This window comes from Chiloscyllium plagiosum, unplaced genomic scaffold (assembly GCF_037043375.1).
Source record: "Chiloscyllium plagiosum isolate Xiang-an unplaced genomic scaffold, Cpla_swu_hap1 HiC_scaffold_31, whole genome shotgun sequence".
NCBI classification, from domain to species: Eukaryota; Metazoa; Chordata; class Chondrichthyes; order Orectolobiformes; family Hemiscylliidae; genus Chiloscyllium; species Chiloscyllium plagiosum.
Window position 1 is genome coordinate 31,357,006 of NW_028270169.1, and position 27,666 is coordinate 31,384,671.

The 27,666-nt window shown below is 40.6% G+C and overlaps 1 protein-coding gene across 3 annotated transcripts in view; it reads left to right on the forward strand.

The window, feature by feature from the left end:
- LOC122564063 (sodium- and chloride-dependent GABA transporter 1) overlaps positions 1-27,666 on the forward strand; it is a 95,844-nt gene that overhangs the window by 5,491 nt on the left and 62,687 nt on the right. For all 3 annotated transcript variants that reach the window (XM_087977398.1, XM_043718553.2, XM_087977399.1), the window contains exons 2-3: positions 24,607-24,741; positions 25,070-25,277. In XM_087977398.1, the coding sequence (XP_087833524.1) occupies positions 24,607-24,741; positions 25,070-25,277 (343 nt within the window). The remainder of the gene's footprint in view (positions 1-24,606; positions 24,742-25,069; positions 25,278-27,666) is intronic.

Here is a 27,666-nt window from a genome sequence, read left to right on the forward strand (position 1 = left end):
CAAGTCCTCAGCCCATCGACCAATCTGATCAAGGTCCTGTTGCACTCTCAGATAGCCTTCTTCACTGTCCACTACAGCACCAACTTTGGTGTCGTCCGTAAACTTACTAACCAATCCTCCTATACTCATATCCAAATCATTTATAAAAGTGATAGAAAGCAGTGGACCTAGCACTGATCTTTGTGGTACACTTATGGTCATAGGCCTTCAGTCCGAAAAACAAACCTCAACCTTCTGTCTCCTATCTTCAAGCCAATTGTGTATCCAAATGGCTAGCTTTCCCTAGATTCCATGTGATCTATGAGGAGAAAGTGAGGTCTGCAGATGCTGGAGATCAGAGCTGAAAATGTGTTGCTGGAAAAGCGCAGCATCCAGGGATTCCTGAAGAAGGGCTTATACCCGAAAAGTCAATTCTCCTGTTCCCTAGATGCTGCCTGACCTGCTGCGCTTTTCCAGCAACACATTTTCAGCTCCATGTGATCTAACCTTGCTAACCAGTCTACCATACAGAACTTAGTAGAATGCCTTACTGAAGTCCATATAGACAACATCCAACACTCTGCCTTCATCAATCTGCTTTATCACTTCTTCAAAAATCTCAATCATGTTAGTGAGACACAACTTCCCGCGTACAAAGCCATGTTGACTATCCCTAATCAGTCCTTTCCTGTCCAAATACATGTAGAACATGTTCCTCAGAATCCCCTCCAACAAGTTACCCTCCACTGATAACAGTTCACCAGTCTACAGTTCCCTGGCTTTTCTTTACCCACTTTTTTAAAATAATGGCATCACTTTAGCCACCCTCCAATCTTCCAGCACTTCACCCATGACTATCAGTGATACAAATATCTCAGCAAGGGGCCCAGCAATCAGTTCCCTAGCTTCCCACAGGGTTCTGGGAAACACCTAATCAGGTCCTGGGGATGTATACACCATTTTGAGTTTTAAATCGTCTAGCACCTCTTTCTCTGGAATTAGTATTCTTTTTTTTAAATTTAGAATGGTAGGGTAGAAGGAGTTCAACCTACAGGAATGGTATGCCTAGATGTAACTGTTATGTATTTGTAATGCCAACCCCTGGCAGCTCATAATTGGGCTAGAGTGCAGCAACCAATCTTCCTTTCTATACTGTGTCTTAGCGCCTGGCAGTTAATGGGGATGGAGGAGGAGCGAGTGGTGAGTCTGATCAAGAAGAAGCACTTGACTTAACAACAAGGTATAGTTTATTATATGATTTCAATAGCTGCAAGCACATTGGCTAGTTAGGTAAAATTACTAAGACTATCAGGAGCAAGAGATCACATGTCTGACCCCAACATAATCTTAAGTTAGACTCCTTGATTCTCCACCAAACGTTGTGTTGGTGTCCAAGATTAGCCCTTTCAGAACCATTAGCTTTTACAACAATAACCTGTTGCAATATAGCTGCCTGACATTGTCCCAGGGTTTACACTCATTGTTCAACACCACACTGTGTCTTCATATGCATTATTTTCTGATGTAAACTGGAAGGATAGAATGATGTTTCTTAAGCGAAAAATCCTGTATATTTCTCAAACATGTTCAAACATGATGCATTATCTTGAAGTGTGGTAGCTGTTCCTATAAAAGGCACAACAAAATTCTATTTGCTCTTAATTATTTTAAACTTAAGTAAGTGTAATTATGCGGACACAAAAGCATAGCAGTGTGAACTTGCAAGTTATAGAGATATATAGCATGGAAACAGACCCTTCGGTTCAAATCATACATACAGACCAGATATCCTAAATTAAGCTAGTCCCATTTGATAGCATTTAGCCCATATCCCTCTACACCTTTCCTACACATGTGCGCACCCAAATGCCTTTTAAATGTTGTAATTGTACCTGGGTCTACCACCTCCTCTGGTAATTCATTCCATACACTCACCACACTGTGTGTGAAAAAGTTGCCCCTCAGGTCCCTTTAAATCTTTCCCTCTCACCTTAAACTATGCCTTCTAGTTCTGGACTCCCCTATTCTAGGGAAAATACCCTATTTACCCTATCCATCCCTCATGATTTTATAAACTTCTATTTTATAAACTTCAACCTCCAATGCTTCAGGGAAAACAGCCCCAGCCTAGTCAGCCTGTACTTATAGCTCAAACCCTCCAACCGTGGCAACATCCTTGTAAATCTTTTCTGAACCCTTTCAAGTTTCTCAACATCCTTCCTAGAGCACTTGCTGCTCTCAGTCCTCCACTTTGGCCAGTAGTCCCCAGAGCTTCAAGACATGCCACATGGATAGTGATCACCTATATTCTTCATCTGTAGAGGTTGGCGTCGAATGTGTCTCAACCTCACCACGTCATCATGGCATATCTCCAACTCAGAATACAGTTATACAGTTCAACGCTGCACTTCAGAGCACATCAACACCTTTGCATTGTAACAGTGTGGCCAGGCCACCTTGTGCATAACGATTAGAGCAGCGTTTATATCAGAGCCTTTCCCTCACTCTCTTAGCCCTCACTCAGGGCCTATTTGGCTGCTCACAGTATCCCCACTTTGCCTCATCATGCCTTTTTGCAGTTTGCTGCATTATTCAGAACATACAGCCTCACCAAACTTCAGACTTGTCTTGACACATAGCACAGATCTTCCTTTCTAACTCGAAAACAGAATTCCTGGTGCCTTTCCCAATTTCCCCTCTTTATTCTGGCTGCTTGCCTTTCTTTTACTCTCCAATATTCTATACTTCTTTGGGTTTATAGTGTCAGCTCATCATTTTCAGCCATTCCTGCTGCTTGTCTTGCAGTTGTAACCCTTGGGATTTCAACATGAGTACTGATTACTAATGGGTTTTTTTACATTTTTAAATTATTCTAAGAGAATAATTTCTCTCAGAGCTTTATGTGTGGCATTTACTCCTGATGCTTGTATCCACCAGTTGAAGTTCCTTTGCTTTACACTTCCAGCATAGTTTTGCACAGGGAATTTTCCTAAGTTTTGGAATTTTTGCCTGCAAACTTCAGGTAACTAATGCACACCAAGAATAGTGGTGCCTAATCTAGAGATACCTCCTCTGGCAGAGATATATAAATGTCATGGGCTTTACCTATCAATGTTCTCTGCATGGGCAGTTTGCTTCTGCTATTTTGGTTTGCTAACTTTACAACTATCATAAAGAATGACTTGATATCCCTTTCCTCAAATTTCAGTGGGTTCTGTACCAATGTAAATATTTCCTTACTAGACTTTCGATTCTGCTTAGGGGTTTCTTTACAAGAACCTTCTCCTACATCTTCTCAGTTGGTATTCTTCAGCTGAAATTGAATTCTCACTAACTCAAGTGACTCACCACTTGGTGTACCCAGTCCTTCTTGTTTTTTTCCAGCATGCTGTGCACTGTCAATACGTTAATTTTCTCTGCCTTCTTAGCTTTACAGGTAATTCCACCTTTCACCTTTTTGTTAACTCCAACACCTTAGTGAAGACTTGGTAAACACTCAGAGATATCTCCTCGGTCTGTAGGACCGTTTTCGCCTCTTTCAATGCTATCTAGTTTTATCGTGTGAGAAACCTGGTATCTATCCTCCTTGATCCTTACCAATTGGTTCTACTCCATGTCTAATTTCATGTTGTCCATGTTCAAAAATTCCAGTCAAGCTCCTAAACCATTGTCACAACCCTGATGGGATGAGAGCTCAGATAATCAAGAACCAATATCCCACAAGCCTTCACAAATGTATCACTGAGATTGTTTACCTGACTTTGATTGCTAATCCGGACAAAAGAAGAAACTCCCAGAGTTTGAGAAAGACAAAGGTGTTTCCTTATAAAATGTGGACAAAAATTAAATTACTTGCAATCCAGAGCTCCTGGCTACCATTTGGAGACATCTGTTTGAGTCCCACCATGGGAGATGTGAAATTTGAATGTAATAGAATTTTCAAATTAAAGGCTGGTCTAATGATGATCATGTCATCATTGTTGATTGATGTATAAACCCATCTGGTTCACAAATATCCCTTAGGGAAAGAAAGTTGCCATCCTTATTTGATCTGGCCTACAGGGGACTCTACAGCAATGTGATGATTCTTAACTGCCTTGGGCAATTAGGGACAAGAAATAAATATTGGCTTAATACCTACATTCCATGAATGAATATTATGAAAAAGACAAACATTCTGCTCTCTGGAATGCATTCCTAGTCAATTACCAACTACACAACTACCGTTTTTCATTCACATATTAATTGACATTGGTAATGGTCCTTTACTCCTTCAAGTCCAAAAACATGCAGGTTAGATGGATTTACCATTTTAAAAAATTAACCCAATAGTGTCCAGGGACGTGCTGGTTAGGTGGGTTAGCCATTGTTAAAAAAAATATGCAGGGTAATGGGGAATGGGTGAGGGATGGGTCTAGATGATATGCTCTTTGAAGGATCATGCAGAATTGATTAACCGAATAGCCTCTTTCTATGTCTTCATCCTTTCACAGCCCTGGTGGGTTGGTGGATATATGGAAAAGGGGAATAATTGTGTTCTTGAATATATCACTTTACACATTGATGTTTATGGATCAAATATACTTGCTTTCTACACAGTGGATTGCAATTGAGGACAAAAGTCTGATTGAGAAACCTGCCCTACAATCATGTTCTTCAAATTGCCTTTCCCAGTATTCCCCGCTCTATTCTCATGAGTTCACTACAGATAATGACCATAATAGATATTGAATGAATTACTTTTCTCTGAATTGAAGGAGCAAAGTTTAATGCATCAGAACAAAAAGAAGCTGAACATTGCGATAGTTAGATTGCAGTTCACTACCTATAGTGCATGCCACAATTATGGCATTGAGAAGTCTAAATGTAATTATAACATTTGTTTACCACAGAAAACTAGCACAGAAATTAGGAGTTTGGTAAATTAATATAAATTTATGGAAAATAAAATGTAACATTCAGAGACAAACATTTGAAGCAAAATCGCTGGCAGGACAACACTGGAAGAGAACAGATTGATTGATTATACAGCCTGTGTCTATAGAATATGCATTTTGAACATCTAATAATTCACCTAAATCCATAAGTACAAATAAATCGGCTATCTCAAACAAATGTGAAAAATAGATCACATTGTAACCAGATGTGTTTCCAGTTTTTAAATTGTTGGAATATCGTGTGCAATTCTGGTCTCCTTCCTATCGGAAAGATGGTGTGAAACTTGAAAGGGTTCAGAAAAGATTTACAAGGATGTTGGCAGGGTTGGAGGATTTGAGCTACAGGGAGAGGCTGAACAGGCTGGGGCTGCTTTCCCTGGAGCATCAGAGGCTGAGGGGTGACCTTATAGAGGTTTACAAAATTATGAGGGGCATGGATAGGATAAATAGACAAAGTCTTTTCCCTGGGGTTGGGGAGTCCAGAACTAAAGGGTATAGCTTTAGGGTGAGAGGGGAAAGATATAAAAGAGACCTAAGGGGCAACCTTTTCATGCAGAGGGTGGTACGTGTATGGAATGAGCTGCCGGAGGATGTGGTGGAGGCTGGTACAATTGCAACATTTAAGAGGCATTTGGATGGGTATATGAATAGGAAGGGTTTGGAGGGATATGGGCCGGGTGCTGGCAGGTGGGACTAGATTGGGTTGGGATATCCGGTCAGCATGGACAGGTTAGACTGAAGGGTCTGTTTCCATGCTGTACATCTCTATGACTCATTTATTTGTTCCTTGTCCTCTCTTTTATTTTGCGCATTTATTCCTTTTTTTATTTAATCACTCTTCCTTCCCAGCCAATCAGAGGTATTGTTCTTCCTTTACTCATCTGCCCCTCTCTAAATCCGATCCCCCTTTCCCTCAACTTGGTACCTGCTACTAACTGTTAATCTTTAAAAGGCCATCACTGTTAAAAGTTAACTATTTCCCTTTCACCACAGTTACAGCTTTAGCTTACTGGAGGTTTCCAGCATGCTATGTTTTTATTTTAAATTACAGTTCCCATTCATTACAATTTAGCAGTTTAGATATGACCTGCCTTCAGGTCAATCAACCTTATCGTCCATGCTTCACTTTCCTTTCAGACTGCAAGTGGTGAGTCACCATCTGTAGCTGATGTCTTCAGTCTTCTTCTCATCCAGGCTGGTTGACCATGCAAAAAAAAGGTCTCAATTCTGCCAATCTCTACATAACCTCTCACTGTCTGCCTTGAGGCATGAACTACTGGAATGTAAAGCAATGCCCTTTACATCTTCCTTATGCCAATTAAATACTTGACTTCCATTAACCTTATCACTGCAACTTTTGAAACTCCTTTTGCTTTCTTCCTCTAGTTTTTTTTAGCTCAGCTGTGGTCTGTTGGCTACTTGACTGCTTGCTTGCTTGAGGAGGGGAAACACCAGGGACTGAAATTTACTAGAAGCTGTTGAGGTGTTGTTTAGTCAAAGTGATTCTCTCTGTGAGCTCAAGTGAGGTATTTCCCAGAATTCTCTGCATATCATACCATATTCCTGAAGAAGATTCCTGAAGAAGGGCAAATGCCCGAAACGTCGATTCTCCTGGATGCTGCCTGACCTGCTGCGCTTTTCCAGCAACACATTTCCATCTCTGATCTCCAGCATCTGCAGACCTCACTTTCTCCCCATATCTCTATGCCATCATACTCATGCTACCTTGGGATCAATTTACTTGTCATCACCGTGACTTTCGCTGCCAACTGTGAATAGCCATACACAGTGCACCCAGTGGGAGTGAAACAAAATAGAAAAGCTTCTGAGGGTAGGAGTGACACTTCATTGGGAACAGAAGTTCCCATTCATAAATGCATTACCACTTTGCAGCATCACCTGTTTGATTGAATGCCACAGTAACTGCAGCTACAAGAGTCATGTAACGCAGGCTACCCATTCTTTGAGCCATACAATGTCTGAAGCTTATTGATACTCCTTCCCTAACACTCAGTGCAGCAAAACATCATGTCATTGTTCAGACTGACCACAGTTCATTTCCCTTACCAACTTGGAAGGAATGCCCCAACTGATGAATGACCAGACCCCTGATTGATCTCTGTCTTACCATGGTTGACTTACTATGAGTCCTCTACCTCTGCTGTATCTGCAGGACTGACTGTGGCCAACTCACCACACTAATAATATGAAATCACTGATCTTCAGTGCACAAGCACCTGACTTACTCTGTCCAAAACGTTGGACTGATGCTGTCTTAATATGCGAGTACCTCTTGACTGATGACAGTCGCCGTTGACTTGACTGAGGACTACTTCCCTTGGACCTTCGGACATGGGAACTTTGTTGAAGAACATTCAGTGTATTTACCTCACAAGCTGCTGGCACATGGTATAGTTGTGACATCGATGTTTGTAAAACAACAGGCCCACCAACCTCCCTATTCAAAAGAAAAAAATAAAGAACTGTGGATGCTGGAAACCTGAAACAGAACAATTCTGAAGAAGGGTCACTGGAATTGAAATGTTCACTCTATTTTCTCTCCACTGATGCTGCCAGACTTGCTGAGGTTTTCCAGTAATTTCTGTTTTGGACTTAACTATCATCACTGGCAAACAGGACAAAGCTACCTAGCTGAGGGTAGAAGGGTCTTATGTCTAAGTGTTTCCATTGAAACAAATTGAGTCATATTTGTTTAAAATGTTGGAAGTTGCGTGGGAAGTCCATGGGTCTTATTGGGGTTGGTAAGGGTGAGTTCAAGAAAAGATCTCATAAGGAAAATACCAAATTGTAATATTAGCTATGAAAATGAGACTGAAGGTAAACACTACAGTAAGTGTAGGAGAGATGAGTAAGGTTGATGAAACATCTTTCCTCGAAAGAAAAGGTAACTATTTTTCTTCAAATTATGCAGCTAAACCCATAACTATATTAATGAATACAGGAGCTTCTTAAACTCTTTTGCTGGGGAAGAACATAGTTTGTCCTACAGACAATGCATTGAAACCCAAAGTTTTAATAAAGGGGATAAGTGGAGAGTATGCACCCATTCTATTGTACAAACTGTGACATATTGTCCAGAACAGTGGCAGTAGGAATTTTTGAGAAATTGCCTGTGGATGGAAATGACTTATCCTTGGATAATGATTTAGCCAGAGTGAAAATTACAGCTTCCCTCATAATCACATCAAGTCCAAGAGAGGTTAAAGGGATGGGATAGTGACAGAAACAAGTTCTAGTTATTCTTCCATCGTGGGCGGTGATCAAAGCAATACCTAAACAAAATAAGTAACCAAAAAGATAAAAATAATACTTCAAATAAATGTTGGTGTAGCTGAAATTGTACTTTCAATATATTCTAACAAACCTACTCAGCGACCTTATTATACACCTCTAAAACCCAGGTGTCCTAGGTAAGAGGTAGGGACATTATCATTGCACCACAACAGCCCTTACCTGAGGATGTCTTCAAGGATGAGGATAATTCAACAACAAGTATTTGGTCAATCTTTTTAAATTGAGGCTCACAAAGCAGATCTGCTGAAGTTAAACAACTTAACACAATGAGCCCACACTGAAGTTGAGACTGAAGACGTTTTTATGTTAAAAATTAAATTCTGATTAAAAAGTGGAGATATCCTCATAGATGTGTAGGTGAGAAATCAATTTTTTTTGAAAAATCAGTTGCTATCATCAAGGTATCATAAGGAAATATTGGGATGAGTGCATCAAATTTCTATGTCAGAGTCATAGAGTCATGGAGTCATAGAGATGTACAGCACAGAAACAGACCCTTCAGTCCAACTCGTCCATGCCACCCAGATATCCTAAGTTAATCTAGTCCTTTTTGCCAGCATTTGGCCCATATCCCTCTAAACCCTTCCTATTCATATACCCATCCAGATGCCTTTTAAATGTTGTAATCGTACCAGCCTCCACCATTTCCTCTGACAGCTCATTCCATACATGCACCACCCTCTGCGTGAAAAAGTTGTCCCTTAGTTCTTTTTTATATCTTTCGCCTCACACCTTAAACTTATGCCCTCTAGCTTTGGACTTCTCCACCCTGGGGAAAAGACCTTGGCTATTCACCCTATCCATGCCCCTCATGATTTTTTAAACATCTGTAAGGTCACCCCTCAGCTTCCGATGCTCCAGGGAAAATATCCCCAGCCTATTCAGCCTCTCCCTATAACTCACATAGGAATGTAGGAATATGTCCACATCTAATCAAACTAACATCTTTAATACCCATACCAGTTTTCGAAGAACTATTCATGAGATTGTGGTAGACTGAATAGGACCATTACTGAAAATGAAAGCAAAACATCAATACATCCTCTAGATTTGGAGAGGAGAACTCAATTTCCAAAAGTTGTGCCTTTGAGGACAATTGCAGCTGAAGTAGTGATAAATTAATTAGCTCAGATTTTAACTTGTTAATGAACTAACAACAGAAATATAATTGGACCTAGGTCCTAATAGGGTGGCACAGTGGCTCAATGGTTAGCACTGCTACCTCACAGCTCCAGAGACGCAGATTTGAGTCCAGGCTTGGGTGACTGTCTGTGTGGAATTTGCACATTCTCCCTGTGTCTATGTAGGTTTCCTCTGGGCATTCTGGTTTCCTCCCACTGTCCAAAGATGTGCAGTTTATGTGAATTGGCCATGCTAAATTGCCCATAGTGTTCAGGGATGTGTAGGTTAGGTGCATTAGTCAGGGGTAAATGTAGAGTAATAGGGTAAGGGAATGGGTCTAGATGGATTACTCTTCAGAGGGTCAGAGTGGACTTGCTGTGCTGAAGGCCCTGTTTCCAATCTGTAGAGATTCTGATTCTAATGTTATGTCTTAATTTTTTCAGAACATAAGCAATTTGGATATTAACAGTTCGAATCACTACATAATATCCATGAACCCACAAAGCTTTGGAGAAATACCATCAGATTCTCAAGACAATGATCAAGGCATATTGTTACAAATACCCACAGGATTGGGATAAATGATTGGATTTTGTTTTTGTTAATTGCAACCAGAGATTTTCTGAATGAATCCAAGTAGTACAATCCATTTGAATTGATCTATGGAAGATCAAGTAAGGTTTTTTTAGGAAATTGAAGGATATCTGCCGAAATATATCAGTATGATGTGGATGGAGGTGACAAAGACCAATAAAATAATACCCATGTCAGGGATATTTACTCAATCAGTTTAGATGTGCTGGAATAGGCTGCTGGAGAAAGTGGGGCTTTAATCACTCAGAAATAGGCACATTACTACACAAGCCCTCACTAAGAGTTGTCTCATTTAGATTGTGTAGAACAAGCTAAGGTGGAAATGAAGATGAAATACATGCTAGAAAATCACTTGATTGACCCATGTCATAGCAATTGGAGCTCACACATGATTTTATTTCCTAATGTGGATACACTCCCTTGCTACGAGCTCTCTAGTGGCACAGTGGCAGTGTCCCTACCCCTGGACCAGGATGCCTGGGCTCAAGTCCTATCTACTCCATAGGTGGGTAATAACATCTCTGCAAAGGTTTGATTGGGGGAAAAAAAATCCTACCTCCCCTTCACTTTTGATGATCTGCACAAAAATTAGCCATTCGAAGGATATGAGTAATTTATTGGTAGTGGTCAGTTGGTTTAAAAAAAGTCACGAGTGATTAGTGATGAGGGAGGAAAATAAACAACTAGATCTTGCAAAGTCAGCAGAAAAGTAAATACAGTAAAATAAACAGATTCATATTCAATCACTCAGTTAGAAGATCACATTGATAGAGTCAGTAGTGTTTCATTCCTCACCGTAGGAGCGAGATTCCCCCGACTGGAGACAGAGACACAGGAGGTGGATGGGATACATGACTTCTATTCGAGCAAACACCAGTTAATGCAGGGAGACGGCCAAAGGATCTTCCTTGAATCAGGCTTTGATGTGAAGCTACCATGGGATTGCAATCCTGTTGCTATAAATTCTGTGTCATATGATTCTGCTCCACAACCACCTGATGAACAAGCAGCGCTTCAAAAGCTTGTGCCTCCAAATAAACCTGTTGGGCTATAAACTGGCATTGTGTGATTTTTAAATCCATTTTGTGTTACAATGATCATACACAACATGATCACTGTACCACCCCTTGCCTTCTGTAGGACCTGATGAAGGGCCTGTGCCCGAAACGTCGAATCTCCTGTTCCCTGGATGCTGCCTGACCTGCTGTGCTGTTCCAGCAATAAAGTTTCAACTTTGATCTCCAGCATCTGCAGACCTCACTTTCTCCTTCTGTAGGACCAATCTTGTAAAACGCCTGATCAATGATGGACATTCCCATGGACAGCACTAGGTTATTTTTTTTAAATTATGTTTAACAATTATTGTAATCTCGAGGCCTTGTCATCTTTCTACATTGCATTCCAAAGCTTCTGGCTGTCATCTTTCAGTCACGTGTATCTCTAAGGAGTGCTTAAATTCTATTGTCCATTGTACTGGCTATCAATTATCAAATTCCATTAACCCTTTTAATATATAAAAAAAAACATTGATTCTGTTATAAAACTTAATGTTAATATTTATTATCAGGTTTACAATTATTTCTATTGCTAACTTCTTTTAGCTAAATTACACCAGGCATCTCTTTAATGTTTTACAATAAAGTTGAATACTTTGTGATTATTCAAAGAATCTTTAACTAGAACTTATTAATATTGTAAATACTTTCAAAGAGAGAGCTAATTTCTGCAAGATAACTTTAGCTGCTGTTTTGATCGCTGAACACATCCTTATGAGACTAGAATTAATTACTTAGGTAGTGATTTTTCAATGTTTTTGAGTTACAATTTCATTATTTCTTCTGCATTTTGTTATAAATCTTCAATACATTTATCCTTGAATGTTTATTGTAACTTATTATTTAGGTAATGCTCCCTTCTGCCTTGGAAAGACACTTTCTCAAAGGCACCATTTTTTTTCACTAATGATGATGCAAGTTTTTTTGTCTCAAAAACAGGCAGCTCCAACACTCACCACGACTCATGTGTTGAAGGGGTACTGCAAGTAACATTGACTTGAAAACTTAAAGAAACATCAGCTTTTGTTATACCAAATGGATTTTGCAAAGGTCACATCTTATTTTTCTTTATTTTTTTATGGTGAACTGAAAAGGGAAAGGGACTGTTTTAAAATCAAGGTCAATTGAAGGGTCTGCACCTCTGTTAAAACATGTTTGAGAGCCACATTGTGAGCTATGTTTATGCCGTTGCTTTGGAGGCAGCGGAGGAGATGAGATAAAATGGCCTGGTATTTGGCCAGCAACAGTGTACAGATTGGTTAGTGCAATTGTGACCTGCTGTAGATGCCAGAGGTTATTCAGCCTGATGACAATTCTGAGTGGCTCCAGGTCACTGAACAGGTGATGTGGGGTTTCATCGAGACAGGGGCAGTCATTTTCTGGACTGTAAGAAGCAGACTTTGTGTGTGTTTGTGTCTCTCTCCTTCTCTCTACAGTAAAAGTAATCAAAGTCTGAAGAAAGCCAAAAACCACACAACACCAGGTTATAGTCCAACAGGTTTAATTGGAAGCACACTAGCTTTTGGAGCGTCAGGTGATAGTGGAAGACACAATTCTAAGGCACAGAATTTATAGCAAAAATTTACAGTGTGATGTAACTGAAATTATACATTGAAAAATACCTTGATTGTCTGTTTAGTCTTTCATCTGTTCGAATACCATGATAGTTTCACTTCTTTCATGTGTAAATCACAAAACCTTTTTTTAAAAGTTGCATTCTCAGGTTAGCTGTAACAATGGGCATTAGCTAGACAATATGTTGAATGTGTTAGCCCCCTGTGTTCTCTGTCTATGCCATGATGTTTAGATTGATTCTAATCTAAAAAGTGAGAAAACAGAGTTTTACGTGAATTCATGCAGTTTTTGAGCAAAGTACAATGTAACTATGCAAGTACAAATTCACCCTACAAAATATATATGTGCACGTTGGTCTTTGACTTTCTGTGTGTGCGTGCCTGGGGTGGGGGGTTTGTGAGTGTCTGTGAGAGAGAGTGTATATGTGTGTGCATGACTGTGGAGTAGTCTAAGTCTCTGAGAGGATGCCTGCGTGGATGTGGGAGTGTGTGTGTCTGTAAGGGTGTGTGTGAGTGTCTGTGTATATGTGTGTCCGTGTGTGTGTGTGTGTCTGTGTGTCTATGTGTGTGTGTGTGTGTATAGTGTAATGGTGGTCACCTGTAATATGACATGAACCTAAGGTCCCGGATGAGGCCCTCCCTATCGGTACCGAACTTAGCTATCAGCCTCTGCTCGGCCACTTTTCGATGCTGCCTGTCCCGAAGTCCGCCTTGGAGGATGGTCACCCGAAGGTCCGAGGTCGAATGTCCTGGGCCACTGAAGTGTTCCCCAACTGGGAGGGAACATTCCTGTCTGTTGATTGTTGTGCACCGCACAAACTCTGGGATTATTACTGGTTCTTAAACATCTTGAAATTAATGTATATTAACTACAATTTCTTGACTTTTGTGGAGAAACATAAAATTTCAAATGTGAGATTGTCTCAGTGGAGTTTTGTTAATTTCAACTTATGAGATAAGGTTTGTTCATATTGCTGGGAAAGAGAATTAAATGCTGCAATATTGAAAATTTGAGAATAAAAATTACCAGAATTTGTATCAATCCTGCACAAAGAATGAGTGAGGTTGAATGACTTCTGCGTGAATGAATTTTCTTGTATTTCATTATATACTTGTTTCACTGTATTTATTGAAATGGACTCATTCACTTTGTTTCATGTTGACCTTAAGATGAAACAAATTTTGAAATGATGTTTTATCTCTCCAGGATAACGTAAAGACTGCGTATAATGTTTGGAATATAAATGGAAAGAATAGAAATTGCAGAAAGTACCAGATGTATATTTTGCACACCAACTTGAAAGTCAAAAGTGGAACAGTGTGGTATTGACTTGTTGCTTACACAAGATCATGTAGCCTTTGGAGAAGCTGAGTTTGATACTTTTTTTGAGACACATTGGCATCTGTAACTTTGGGTTGAAAAGCTGCCCAGCAACAACTAAGTTGCTCTTGAATCCAGGTTTCCAGAAAACTTGCACACTGAAACAACTCATTCTCTTCCTCTGAGTTTCTTTTGTCCTAAATAGCAGTCGAAGTCAGGCAAACATACCATCTTGATATTTCAGCTGATCATTTATATACTTGTGATAGCCCATGGAATAATAGTATTTGATGCGCGGCACATTAATCACAACAGGGTCACGTCAAATAGATCAAACCGTTTATTTTGTGGGCCCCTTGGAAGGGAAAATACTCTGATTGATGTTTTTCTCAGTCTAGAGAGAGGCAAATTACTGGCTCTGAATGGTCTGTGTCCTACGCCCATTTAACTCAATGCAGTGGGGTAGAGTTCAATCCCCTTCCTGCTGGAGGTCAGGATGATCATAGTTGAAATATCCGAGGACCTTTCCTTGGTCTGGGAATCAAGAAAGTAAGGCAATGGATGACAAGCCTCCCTTATTGCTGTTAATGGCCTTTGTATTACAGATTAGATTCCAGGAATGTTGGATATTGGAGTAGAATTGGATGGGTGTTATACAGTTTTAGTTTAGTGGGGACGAGAGAGACTCACGGTTGGTGTGTTACCTCCCGGGTGCCAGGGTCCGTGATGTCTCTGATCGTGTTTTTGGGATCCTTTGGGGGAGAGAGAGAGCAGCCCCAAGTTGTGGTCCACATTGGCACCAACGACATAGGTCGGAAGAGAGATGGGGACTTAATGCAGAAATTCAGGGAGCTAGGATGGAAGCTTAGAGCTAGGACAAACAGAGTTGTTTTCTCTGGTTTGCTGCCCATGCCATGTGCTAGTGAGGTGGGGAATAGGGAGAGAAAGGAGTTGAACACGTGGCTACAGGGATGGTGCAGGAGGGAGGGTTTCGGGTTTTTGATTAATTGGAACTCTTTCAGGGGTAGGTGGGACCTCTACAAGCAGGATGGTCTTCATCTAAACCAGAGGGGTACCAATATCCTGGGTGGAAAATTCGCGAAAGCTATTAAGGTGGATTTAAACTAATACAGCAGGGGGATGGGAACCAAAATTGTAGGACAGGTACAGAAGAAGATGAGAGCAGGGAGTTCCCAGATCAAGTATCTGACACTGGCAAGTGAGAACCTGAATTGAAGTGTGTGTACTTCAACGCGAGGAGCATCCGAAACAAAGCGGGTGAACTGGCAGCATGGGTTGGTACCTGGGACTTCGATGTTGTGGCCATTACAGAGACATGGATAGAGCAGAGACACGATTGACTGTTGCAGGTTCCGGGATTCAGATGTTTCAGTAAGAATAGAGAAGATGGTAAAAGAGGGGGAGGTGTGGCATTGCTGATCAGGGACAATATTACAGTTGTAGAAAGGACGTTTGGGGACTCGTTAACTGAGGTAGTATGGACTGAGGTTAGAAATACGAAAGGAGAAGTCACCATGCTGGGAGTTTTCTATAGGCCTCCGAATAGTTCCAGAGATGTAGAGGAAAGGACAGCAAAGATGATTCTCGTTAGGAGTGACAGAGGCAGGGTAGTTGTCATGGGGGACTTCAACTATCCAAATATTAATGGGGATCACTACAGTACGAGTACTATAGATGGGTCAGTTTTTGTCCAGTGTGTGCAGGAGGGCTTCCTGACACAGTATGTAGACAGGCCTACAAGGGGCGAAACCACTTTAGATTTAGTACTGGGTAACAAGCCTAGGCAGGTGTTAGATTTGGAAGTGGGTGAGCACTTTGGAAACAGCGATCACAATTCTGTCAGGTTTACTTTAGCGATGGAAAGGGATAGGTGTACTCCACCGAGCAAGAATTACAGCTGGGGGAAGGGAAATTATGTTGCAAAGATTTAGGAAGCGTAGAATGGGGAAGGAAACTGCAGGGGATGTGCACATTAAAAATGTGGAGCTTATTCAAGGAAAAGCTCCTGTGTGTCCTAGATAAGTATGTACCTGTCAAGCAGGGACGAAGATATAGAATGTGTGAGCCGTGGTTTACTAAGGAAGTGGAATCCCTGGTCAAGAAGAAGAAGAAGGCTTATGTTAGGACAAAATGTGAAAACTCAGTTAGGGTGCTTGAAGGTTACAAGGAAGTCAGGAAAGACCTAAAAAGAGAGCTCAGAAGAGCCAGGAGAAGACATGAGACGTTGTTGGCGGATAGGATCAGGGTTAATCCTAAGGCTTTCCATAGGTATGTCAGGAATAAAAGAATGATGAGAGTTAAATTAGGGCCAATCAAGGATAATAGTGGGAAGCTGTGTGTGGAGTCAGAGGAGATAGGGGAAGCACTAAATAAATATATTTCAACAGTGTTCACTATAGAAAATGAAAATGTTGGTGAGGAAGATACAGAGATACTTGCATCTAGACTAGAAGAGATTGAGGTTCACAAGGAAGAGGTATTAGAAATGCTGCAGAGTGTGAAAATAGACAAGTCCCCTGGGCCAGATGGGATCTATCCTAGGATCCTCTGGGAAGCAAGGGAAGAGATTGCCAAGCCTTTGGCATTGATCTTCAAATCATCATTGTCTATAGGAATAGTGCTGGAGGACTGGAGGATAGCAAATGTGGTTCCCTTGTTCAAAAAGGGTAGTAGAGACAACCCTGGTAATTACAGACCAGTGAGTCTCACTTCAGTTGTTGGTAAAGTGTTGGAAAAGGTTATAAGAGATAGGATTTATAACCATCTAGATCAGGGACAGTCAGCACAGTTTTGTGAAGGGTAGGTCGTGCCTAACAAATCTTATTGACTATTTTGACAAAGTGACCAAACAGGTAGATGAGAATAAACCGGTTGATGTGGTGTATATGGATTTCAGCAAGGCGTTCGATAAGATTGCCCACAGTAGGCTATTATACAAAATGCGGAGGAATGGATTTGTGGGAGACATAGCAGTTTGGATCAGTAATTGGCTTGCTGAAAGAAAACAGAGGGTTGTAGTTGATGGAACATGTTCATCTTGGTGTCCAGCTACTAGCGGCGTACCGCAAGGGTCGGTGTTGGGTCCACTGCTGTTCGTCATTTTTATAAATGACCTGGATGAGGGCTTAGAAGGGTGGGTTAGTAAATTTGCGGACGACACTAAGGTCAGTGGAGTTGTGGATAGTGACGAACGATGTAGTAGGTTGCAGAGAGACATAGATAGGATGCAGAGCTGCGCTGAGAGGTGGCAAATGGAGTTTAATGTGGACAAGTGTGAGGTGATACACTTTGGATGGAGTAATTGGAATGCAAAGTACTGGACTAATGGTGAGATTCTTGGGAGTGCAGATGAGCAGAGAGATCTCGGTGTCCATGTACACAGATCCCTGAAAGTTGCCACTCACATTGACAGGGTTGTTAAGAAGGCATACAGTGTTTTAGCCTTTATTAATAGAGGGACTGAGTTCCGGAACCAGGAGGTTATGCTGCAGCTGTACAAAGCTCTGGTATGGCCACACTTGGAGTATTGTGTACAGTTCTGGGCACCGCATTATAAGAAGGATGTGGAAGCTTTAGAAAGGGTGCAGAGGAGATTTACTAGGATGTTGCCTGGTATGGAAGGAATGTCTTACGAGGAAAGACTGAGGGCCTTGAGGCTGTTCTCATTAGAGAGGAGAAGGTTGAGAGGTGACTTAATATAGACATACAAGATAATTAGAGGATTAGATAGGGTGGACAGGGAGAGCCTTTTTCCAAGTATGGGAACAGCAAACACGAGGGGACACAACATTAAAGTGAGGGGAGATAGGTATAAGACAGATGACAGAGGTAGTTTCTTTACTCAGAGAGTAGTAAGGGTATGGAATGCTTTGCCTGCAACGGTAGTAGATTCGCAAAGTTTAAGTGCATTTAAGTCGTCATTGGACAGGCATATGGACGTACATGGAATAGTGTAGGTGGGATGGGCTTCAGATTAGTATGACAGGGCGGCGCAACATCAAGGGCCAAAGGGCCTGTATTGCGCTATAATGTTCTATGTTCTATATTCTATGCACAAAACAGCTGACTTCCTGAGGTGAGGTGAGGTGGCTAGTTTTGAATTCCACACAGCAACTGGCCAAATCAGGGCGCCCTAGAAAAATTGAAGTCGCTTGGGAGTCAGAAATAAAAATTCCTACTGTTTGAGCTAGATCTAGCTCGAAAGAAGGTGATTGTAGTTGTTGGAGGTCAATCATCTCAGTACCAGGGTATTGTTATAAGAGTTTCTCAGCGTTTTCCGAGGCCCAACTATGTTGAACAAAGAGACCTTGGAATGCAGGTTCATAGTTCCTTGAAAGTGGAGTTGCAGGTAGGTGGGATAGTGAAGAAGGCATTTGATATGCTTTCCTTCACTGGTCAGACCATTGAGTATAGGAGTTGGGCTGTACTGGACACTGGTTAGGCCACTTTTGGAATATTGCATGCAATTCTGGTCTCCTTCCTATCGGAAGGATGTTGTGAAACTTAAAAGGGTTCTGAAAAATGTTGCCCCCACGGTTGATGGATTTGAGCTATAGAGAGAGGCTGAATAGGCTGGGGCTATTTCCCTGGAGTGTGGGAGGCTGAGGGGTGACCTTTTAGAGGTTTATACGAACATGAGATGCATGGATAGGATAAGCAGACAAGGTCTTTTTGCTGGGATGGGGGAGTCCAGAATTAGAGGGCATACGTTTAGGGTGAGAGGGGAAAGATATAAAAGGGACCTGAGCGGCAACTTTTCATGCAGAGGGTGGTGCATGTATGGAATGAGCTACCAGAGGAAGCAGTGGAGGCTGGTACAATTACATATTTAAACAACATCTGGATGGGTCTATGAATATGAAGACTATGGCAGGATATGGGCCAAATGCTGGCAAATGGGACTAGATTTGGTTGGGATATCTGGTCAACATGGACAAGTTGGACCAAAGGGTCTGTCTCCATGCGGAACATCTCTATGACTCTATGACTCTACTTCAACAATGATCTTCGTTCCATCATATGGTGGAGGTAGGGGTATTTGCTGATGATTGTGCAGTTAACTTTACAACTTGTCGGCTTGAAGTCATCTGTAGCAATGAACAGTATTCAGTTTTGAGCTGATATATGGCAGGTCACATTTGCGCCAATCAATTACCAGGCAATGACCATCTGAGAGTCAAATCACCTCACCTTGACATCCAATGGGTTGTTATTGTTAAATCCCATAAACCAGCAAAATCCTGAGAGTCAACATTGACCATAAATGTAATTGGAATGATATAAATACTGTGGCTATAAGGCAGCCCAGAAGCTCGGCGTTGTGCAGCAAATAACTTATCTCCTGCCTCTCTAAAGCCTTTCTGCAAGGCATAAGGTGTGGGTGTCACAGCATATTCTTCATTTACCTGGATGAATATATCTCCAATAATACTTAAGATACTTGACAACATCCAGGACAAAGCAACTTATTAGATACCCTATCCACCACCTTCACTCCTGCCCACCACCTATGCACCATCTCTGCATTGTGATAGCCTCTATACTCCAAAGGGCAAGAGCATCAGGCATATAGATCACACACATTTCAGAGCCTGTTGTTACTGAGTGAAAATCCTCAATCTCTCCACCTTACAGCACTTTAAGGATACCTACATCACACACTCTGCATTGCACTTCAGATAGGCAACTGCCCATCACATTCTCAACAGAAATTAAGAATGGGCAATAAATACTGTTCACATTCCACCAACAAACAGGACAAAAAGAAATCTTTTGTTTAGCCACTTACTGCCCAGTGAACAAATTCTGAGTTTGTTCCATGGAAGTGAATGTGATGAGACATTTATGGATAACTGCAGTAATAGCCTTGTGTATTTTCGCTCATTCTAAGGGATAGCTCTTGCTGGAGTTTGGAGTGATGAGAATTGTAGATTAATGGATTGACCCTCAAGTGATGGCTTTCTTGTGCCAACAGTTAATCCATGACTGGAATGTACACTTTGAGGTCTTTGTCACGATAGATGTGGCAGACGTCTTTCTGAATGAATGGGATCTTCTACAGAGAAGAGGTCTCTTCTCAGAGAGTTAGAAAGTGTCTGTTGAGGAGTACATTACATAATCAAATCATATCATTATAGGTTAGTTACCTTCAAAAAACATTAAAATAATATATGCAAAATGTAAGGAATATTACAATGAAATATCAAGCAATTGAGCACACTCCCTACAACATTGTAGTTTCAAAACAAGTACAGGTTTCTCATTTCTGTGTTGGACGTGCTTATTTGAAAGTAACATGAGAATTTATTGAGACAGTTTCGTTCTGGTTTTACTCATTTTTACTTGCCAGCTCTTCATGTCAGTGTGAACAGTGACAACCAGACATTCGATTTAGTTCATCTCCAATGGCATCTGCAGTGAGGGATTAATGATTCTGATGTAAGCGCAGCATGGTGACTGAGTGATAAGCAATGGTTGACAACCAGAAAATAATACCATTGGAATAAATTAGAAACTATTAATCCACGCCAGTAGACACGAGCCATAAACTAATCAGGAGGTTAAATTGATCTGCTCCATGATGGTGAAATTATTCTCAAAAATGCCACTTTTAGATGGGTTCGTGGGGCTTAGTACAATAAATGTGCAAGTATTACAAAGTGCTTCCTCTAGCATTTGATTGGCCATCCCAAAGGATTAGGTAGAGCTTAAAAGTGAACATATGGTGGATATCACATGTTGTTGATAAAAAAAAGCTGATTCCTCCACCAACTCCAGTTTGATTTAGGCCCTTCCTTTCTCCCTAACCTCCCCCACCCCCCACAATTTGATTGTCCACATTGCCCATAGTGGACTTTGCTTGTAAATATTGAATTGGCTACACAGGTGTTTTTATGGGTGGTGTATAGTAATTATTTTTAGATTACTTACATTTACCCCTTCACCTAACACTACGGGTAATTTAGCATGGCCAATTCACCTGACCTGCACATCTTTGGATTGTGGGAGGAAACCGGAGCACTAGGAGGAAACCCACACAGACACGGGGAGAATGTGCAAACTCCACACAGACAGTTGCCCAAGGCGGGAATTGAACCCGGGTCTCTGGCACTGTGAGGCAGCAGTGCTAACCACTGTGCCACCCCAAAGGGGGAAAAACACACACTGACTTAGGTGGTGTGAAAGTCACTCAGTTGTACGTGATAGGACTTCTGGGCATATCAAAGAAATGCTGTTATGGCTCTTCTGGTGAGGTAGTGGTGTCCCTACCTCTAAATCAGGAGACAGGTTAAAGTTCCAATCTGCTCCAGAGGTTCATTCTAATACCTCTGAATGTGTTGATTGGGAAAAAAAAAACATTGTTGGTTGTCTCCCTCCAACTCCATTTTAATTTAATCTCCTTGCTGTCTCCCTACCTTCCTCTAATTTTGTTATTACTGCACTTCCCAAGGTGGGCAATGTTTGTTCATTGTTAATGTTTAATTCTTTCCATTAGTTAATTTGGTGATGGGTTCACCAAAAAAGAAAGAAGAGGGGGAAAGCAACAAATGTGGTCACTGACAAGTTACTTAATGTACCCAGTCAATGTAAAGCTAAAGACGCTAATGCATTATTGGATACATTGCAATGATCTATAAAGGGAAAGTGATGGTCTACACTATTAACCCAAAGATCCAGGTAATGTTCTGAGGAGCCAAGTTCAAATGCTGCCATGGCAGATGGTGACATTTCAATTCAATAAAAATCTGGAATTAAAGTCCAATGATGACCACGAAACTGTTGTTAGTTATTGGAAAAACCCATCTGGTTCACTAATATCCTTTCTAGAAGGAACCTGTCATCCTTTCCTGTCCGGCTTACATGTGATTCCAGACCTAAAACAATGTGGTTGACTCTTTACCACCATCTGGGCAATTAAGCACACGCAATAAATACTGGCCTAGCCAGTGTGACCAGAACGAATTAAAAAAACAATTCTGTTTCAGTTATTAAAAAGTCTTATTGATCATTGTGTGATCTGTGTTTTCACTATTGTGTGGGAATTTTAATATCCTTCCTCCAAAACGCCACTGATAGGCTGGAGTGGGTTCTGCAAAGAACAGTAAGGAGGTTATTTTGACATTGGCCAGTGGTGTAAAGTGTGTGATAATGAATCGACAGCCAGTTTTATATCTTCTCTGATTTATATTTCCACTTTAGAAGTTCATATTGGGACAGCTCTAAGATGGGCAGTTACTTTGCTACCACCTGTTGCAGTTTTGTCATAGAATCCCTAAAGTATGGGAGCAGGTCTTTCAGCCCATCGAGTCCACACCAACCCTCCCACCCAGACTCACCCCTACCCCTGTAACCCTGCATTCCTCATGGCTAACCCACCTAATCTTCACACTACGGGCAATTTAGCATGGTCAATCAACCTAAGGTACACATCTTTGGGAGGAAACCCACGCAGACATGGGGAGAATGTGCAAACTCCACACAGACAGTCACCTGAGACTGGAATCAAACCTGGGTCCCTGGCGCTGTGAGGCCGTAGTGCTAACTGCTGAGCCACCGTGCCACCACCATGTCATTACTAGTATTGCCCAAAATTAAAACTATGTCCTCATTTTTTTTAGTGAGACTTGAGTTCCCAGTTATTCTAGTGTGCATCTATCCTGTTCAACTCAGAACTAAATGTTTCTTGACAGTACAGAAATGAAAAAGGATATACTCCACATTTCTAAAATGCTGATGAGAATAGATGAAAAGCGATATTTTAGCCTGTGAGCACAGAACCAGAGAACGTGACTGAAAATTAACAAACCTGTTGTGGACCAGCTCAAATCCCCTCAAAACATATCAAGGAGATAGCCTAGACCCTAACTTTTATCTTATTTAAAGACAAATTTAAGGTAGATGTGATTTGATTGGTCAACCTTACCAGACTTTCAGCAAAACACAGTTTATTCTTATACCACTGTTAAAATATAAACAAAAAAAAAAGAATTGGTGTAACTCTGTCTACTTAAAAGATATTTTTTTTTTTAACTACTAGTCATCAACTGTTCCAGTGTGGCAGCATTCCAAAATCCTACCATTTAGCAAAGGCAAATTCAGCAAAACAGATTTCCCTCGCTTGCTATTTTCTCCAGGCCAGGAAAAAGGAAAAACCAAAAGAATGAATCGAGCACCAGAGAGGGAACTCAAGCTTTTGCAGCAGCAGAGACAAAGCTGTATCAGCAGCTTCAAATCCAAACCCTCAACTTCAACAACTGAAAGTAAAACTGAAACCTTGGGTCTCTGTGAGCGTGACTCCACCCACACATGCTTCTTTCATCTAATTCTTTTGAAGAAACCAACGCTCCTTTTTCCACAGAGCAGACACCTCAGCACCAGGTTTACAACACGCCAACACCAGAGAATCAGAACAGAACAAATCCCTTTTAAAGACACATTTCATCACAAACCAAAATAAGATGAAAAGATTATTTGTTCCAGAGTAGTCTATATATAAAGCTCATGCTTTATCCAAACAAACTAGCTCTTAGCAAAGCACTAACTATTTAAATCAAGATGAGTCTTCCTTTCCTAGACAACGCTGGTGTCCTCTCCCTAAGGCACATGCCCACAGAAATCCCCCCACCCTCACATCACAATCCAGGCCCTGTAGGCAGTATCCTCTGGTCACAACCAAACCTCCTTGGTTTCACTGCTGAGCACAAAAGTTTTTGGTGTCTGATTGGTTTGGCCCTTCTCACGAGTTGTGACCTCTGCCCCTTGGAGTCCTGACTCCAGAGGATGACCTCTTAGTTTGCCATTTCCAAACTGAAATTTGGTTTTAGTGGATCTTCCTGATAAGAGGCAGCCCAGAGTTCTAATTAGTTGTCAAACTAATCCTCTGTGCCACAACAAGATTCAACCTAATGTGTGAACTCAGGTCCTTGTACATGAAATAACCTTTTCTTATACTTGGCAATATTCAGTCCATATAAAATCCTTGATTAGATTTGATCAGCAGGGAGCACTTAACACACATTATTTAAGGTTCATAGCATAATAAACTGACTTGCAATTAGATTAAGAGAATGCTTGCAGCACTGAAGAAAGGCATGTAGCTCATCGGATCCATGCTGGCTCACAGTGAGAACATCTCCTGCAGCTGTCCCACTCTATTGCACAATAACACCTGGGACAGTTAGGAAAATCAAGGAACAAAATGGGAAAAATCAGGAGATAATTTACAAGATGACTTTTCAGGATGGTCATATGTCAATCAACATCAGAGGTAGACTGCAAAAGGGTCCCTCAAACAATTACGTCAGGAAAAGTTAGTTCCTTCACCTGATGGGTAGGATTGACCAAGCTGTATTGAACATAGGTATTAACTAACGAGAGGGACCATTTTGTGATAATTTCACATTTGTAATAGCATACTGTCGCCCATTCTCTGTCAATGTAATGTCTCAGCAAAAGTGGAATGAAGGTACACAGACAAGTATCAACCTGAATGAAAGCAAAATATCTTTGAGTGTGAAAAGAGGCTTTACTCAGAAAGGTCCGGGGAAGGAATGCAAAAATCTAATTTAAAAGATGAAGTGTCAAGACCCAGTGTACTTCAATCTACGTCACTGCTGCCCTACTCCACAAATTGCTGGTCTAATTTGAGATTTTAATCATTTTAATCTAATTCATTTCATTTCCTCTAGGAGCATTTTTGATTCCCTTCTTCATTATGTTTGCGCTACTCGGAATCCCACTTCTCTATCTGGAAATATCTATTGGACAATATTTAAGAACTGGACCAGTTGAATCCTTAGCCAAAATCTGTCCCCTGCTCAAAGGTCAGTGCAGGTCACTGATTTACCTGTGATCATTAATTAGAAGCCAAATGCTTAAAAATAAAGAGTTAAAAGAAATCTGTTTTTATTGTATGTTATACAACTGATGGTTGAGATGTCAATGACAGTGAAAGCATGATGTAAGACTATGAGACTCCAAATTAAAACAATGTCTCTTTGGTAAACGGTGAGTTTCATACTTGATGGCAATGCTTGGCATTTAACATTGTTGTGATTGTTTTATTAACTTGCCAGTAAGAAGAATCATGAATTTTACAAGTTTCAATGTTTTCAGGGTCAGCAAAAATGTCTTCTATTCTTTTTCCTACAGGTGTTGGCATAGCGACAGTGGCCATTTCCTTTGTTATGTGCACATATTACAATCTTATCATCTGCTGGGCCATGTATTATCTCATCAATTCCTTTCAGAACCCACTGCCTTGGCACAGCTGCAACAATACCTGGAATATTCAAGAGACCTGCACAGATAGTATTACCACCAACAACATTACTGTTTCAGCAAGTCAGCAATTCTTTGAGTAAGTCCCCCACATTAAAGTAAATACCAGAAAGATTGTGAAGAGAAAAGTACAAGTTCTGAACCAGAAAGTGACTTGGTCTATAATACTACACCACAACATAAAACCAGATGTATCATGTCATTTAAATTACAAAGTCCAGAACTAAATATTTTGTGGTGAAGAGGACAGCCTAGACACTACATTAGTATTATTTACAAAGCCTTAAAACATGTAATTCCAGACACACATTTGCAGCTGTAGCTTTGTCAAAGGATGGGTTGAGTCTTTGAAAGAATTTGCTCTTGTTTGATCTTGTTCCAGATGCCCTATGCAGAATTTTGCCCATGTATTAGTTGGCTTCACTCTGCTGTTGATTTTAATTATGTTTTCTCAACCAAACTCTTTTGTCATTTTACTGAGTCCCCATTTACAGTTGACTCAGTGAACATTGTTTCACTTTAATGTCATTAATCAACAGTGACAACAGATTCATTTATTGTGATTTTCAGTTTGACATCAACTGCCACAGACTTCCTGATTTGTGGTTTGTCTGCTGTAAAGACCTATTCCTTTATTTTCTGCTTCCACATTAAGTCCTGAAGTTTTCCCTGGCTTTTCTCCACTTCCTGCTCCTGCCCTTAGTCCTTTTCCATAACCCCAATCCCTCAGCTTCTGTCCCCATCCTCTGTTCTTGTCATTGGTGTCAGTGTCTCCCCTGGCTTCCATTCTGAATTTACTCTGAAGTCCTGAGCTTCACCTAGTGGCAGACATTAGTCAGTGCAGGGAGTTCTACTGAATGGACCCAATTAAAACTTCTTCATGTGAGGGTACTTTTAACAAAGATTTGCTACATTTTGTACTTAAATTATTCATTTAGAAATACAGATAATATTCAGATGGTTAATAGATGAGAGAAAAAAAAAACAGGTGATTTGGCGAGGGGGAGAAACACCATTCAGTTGTGTATAACAACATTTCTGGATAAAAAGAATTAAAGGTTATTTTAGGGGCCTTTGTGGTGCAGTGGTAATGTCCCAGGAAGAACATCTCTGAGCAGGTCGATTAGAAAATAACTGTGGGTTACTTTAAGGGTCTTGTGGCACAGTAGTATTGTCCCTACCTCTGAACAATGCAGCCTGGGTTTAAGTCCCTTCTGCTCTAGAGGTATGTAACACCACCTGAACAGGGTGGTTGGGGGGAAAAAAGAACGTTACTTACATTTGCAATGTATTTCTTATACATTTTGAATTACTTTTTTCTGTTAAAGGTCATTTTTTGACATACGTTGGCATTTGGAAATGTACACTATTTCAACCTAGTGTCTTAGAGTTGCTTTCTGCTGATATATGTCCTGAAGCACCTAACTGTACCATGTTTCTTTTATATTTACTGATTTATTTTCTTTTGCAAACTCCTGCAGCTAGGAATGTACCATACTGCATAGATATGGTACATTATTTCAACTTGTTCTATTGCTTTACTTTTCTGAGCAAGAAATAACCAAAGAAGCTTAACTCCAGTTTTAACATTATGCAGGAAACTGTGATTCACTTAAAGTTGTTTCATTTTATAGCTGCTATATCCAGGAACACAACTTTAAGCGAGGACTTGATGTGTCATTGGGTTTTACTGGCTTTAGCATCATCTCTCATAAAAAGATAAAAATGATCAGTAGCTACACAAAGCATTTCTGAGTAAAACGTGTCAGATTTCTAATGGGGGTGGACCATGGTATCATCTCAAGCAATTCTAACAACTGGTCTGATGATTTTGACTATTTTATGAAGCCCTTGGAGCCTGTGAATATTTTGGAACATTTGCCTTGCATTTATCAGTGGATTTTATTGAATGTAAGAAGTTACAGAGGTACCCACCCCATTGCCTTTATGAAGAGAAAGAGCTTACATTCAATTAATGTTAGAAGATAACCGTAAAGATGCTCATGAGCACAACTTAACTATTACGCAGGAAGCAACAACAATGCCTTTATTGTGCATGTGTGCCCAGATTATTTGAAGAAGGCAACACAAGGATCACTCATAGAAAAACAGAATTAATTTCTGCTGTAATGGCTACCAACTCCATTGAGAAATCTCCTAAATGTCTGTTTATTAATCTTCAACTGTCAAATCTGTGTTGAAAATAATTGTCCTGAGTGATTTATGTACATGAAAAACAGTGTGAACAATAGGAAAGGTCTTTGAGCAAGACTTCAAATGATCAACGTGTAGAGTCAGCAACTCAGGTTTGGACCAATCTAGAAGAGAGGTAAAGAAAGTGAGCGATAAAGTTTTCTGGCTGAAATTGGAAGAGGGAAAGCCATTCCAAAATTCAACTCGATTACTATTGGCCATGGTTTCACCTGAGACATGGGTGCACACAGCTCCAGTTAAGCTATGATTGTAAA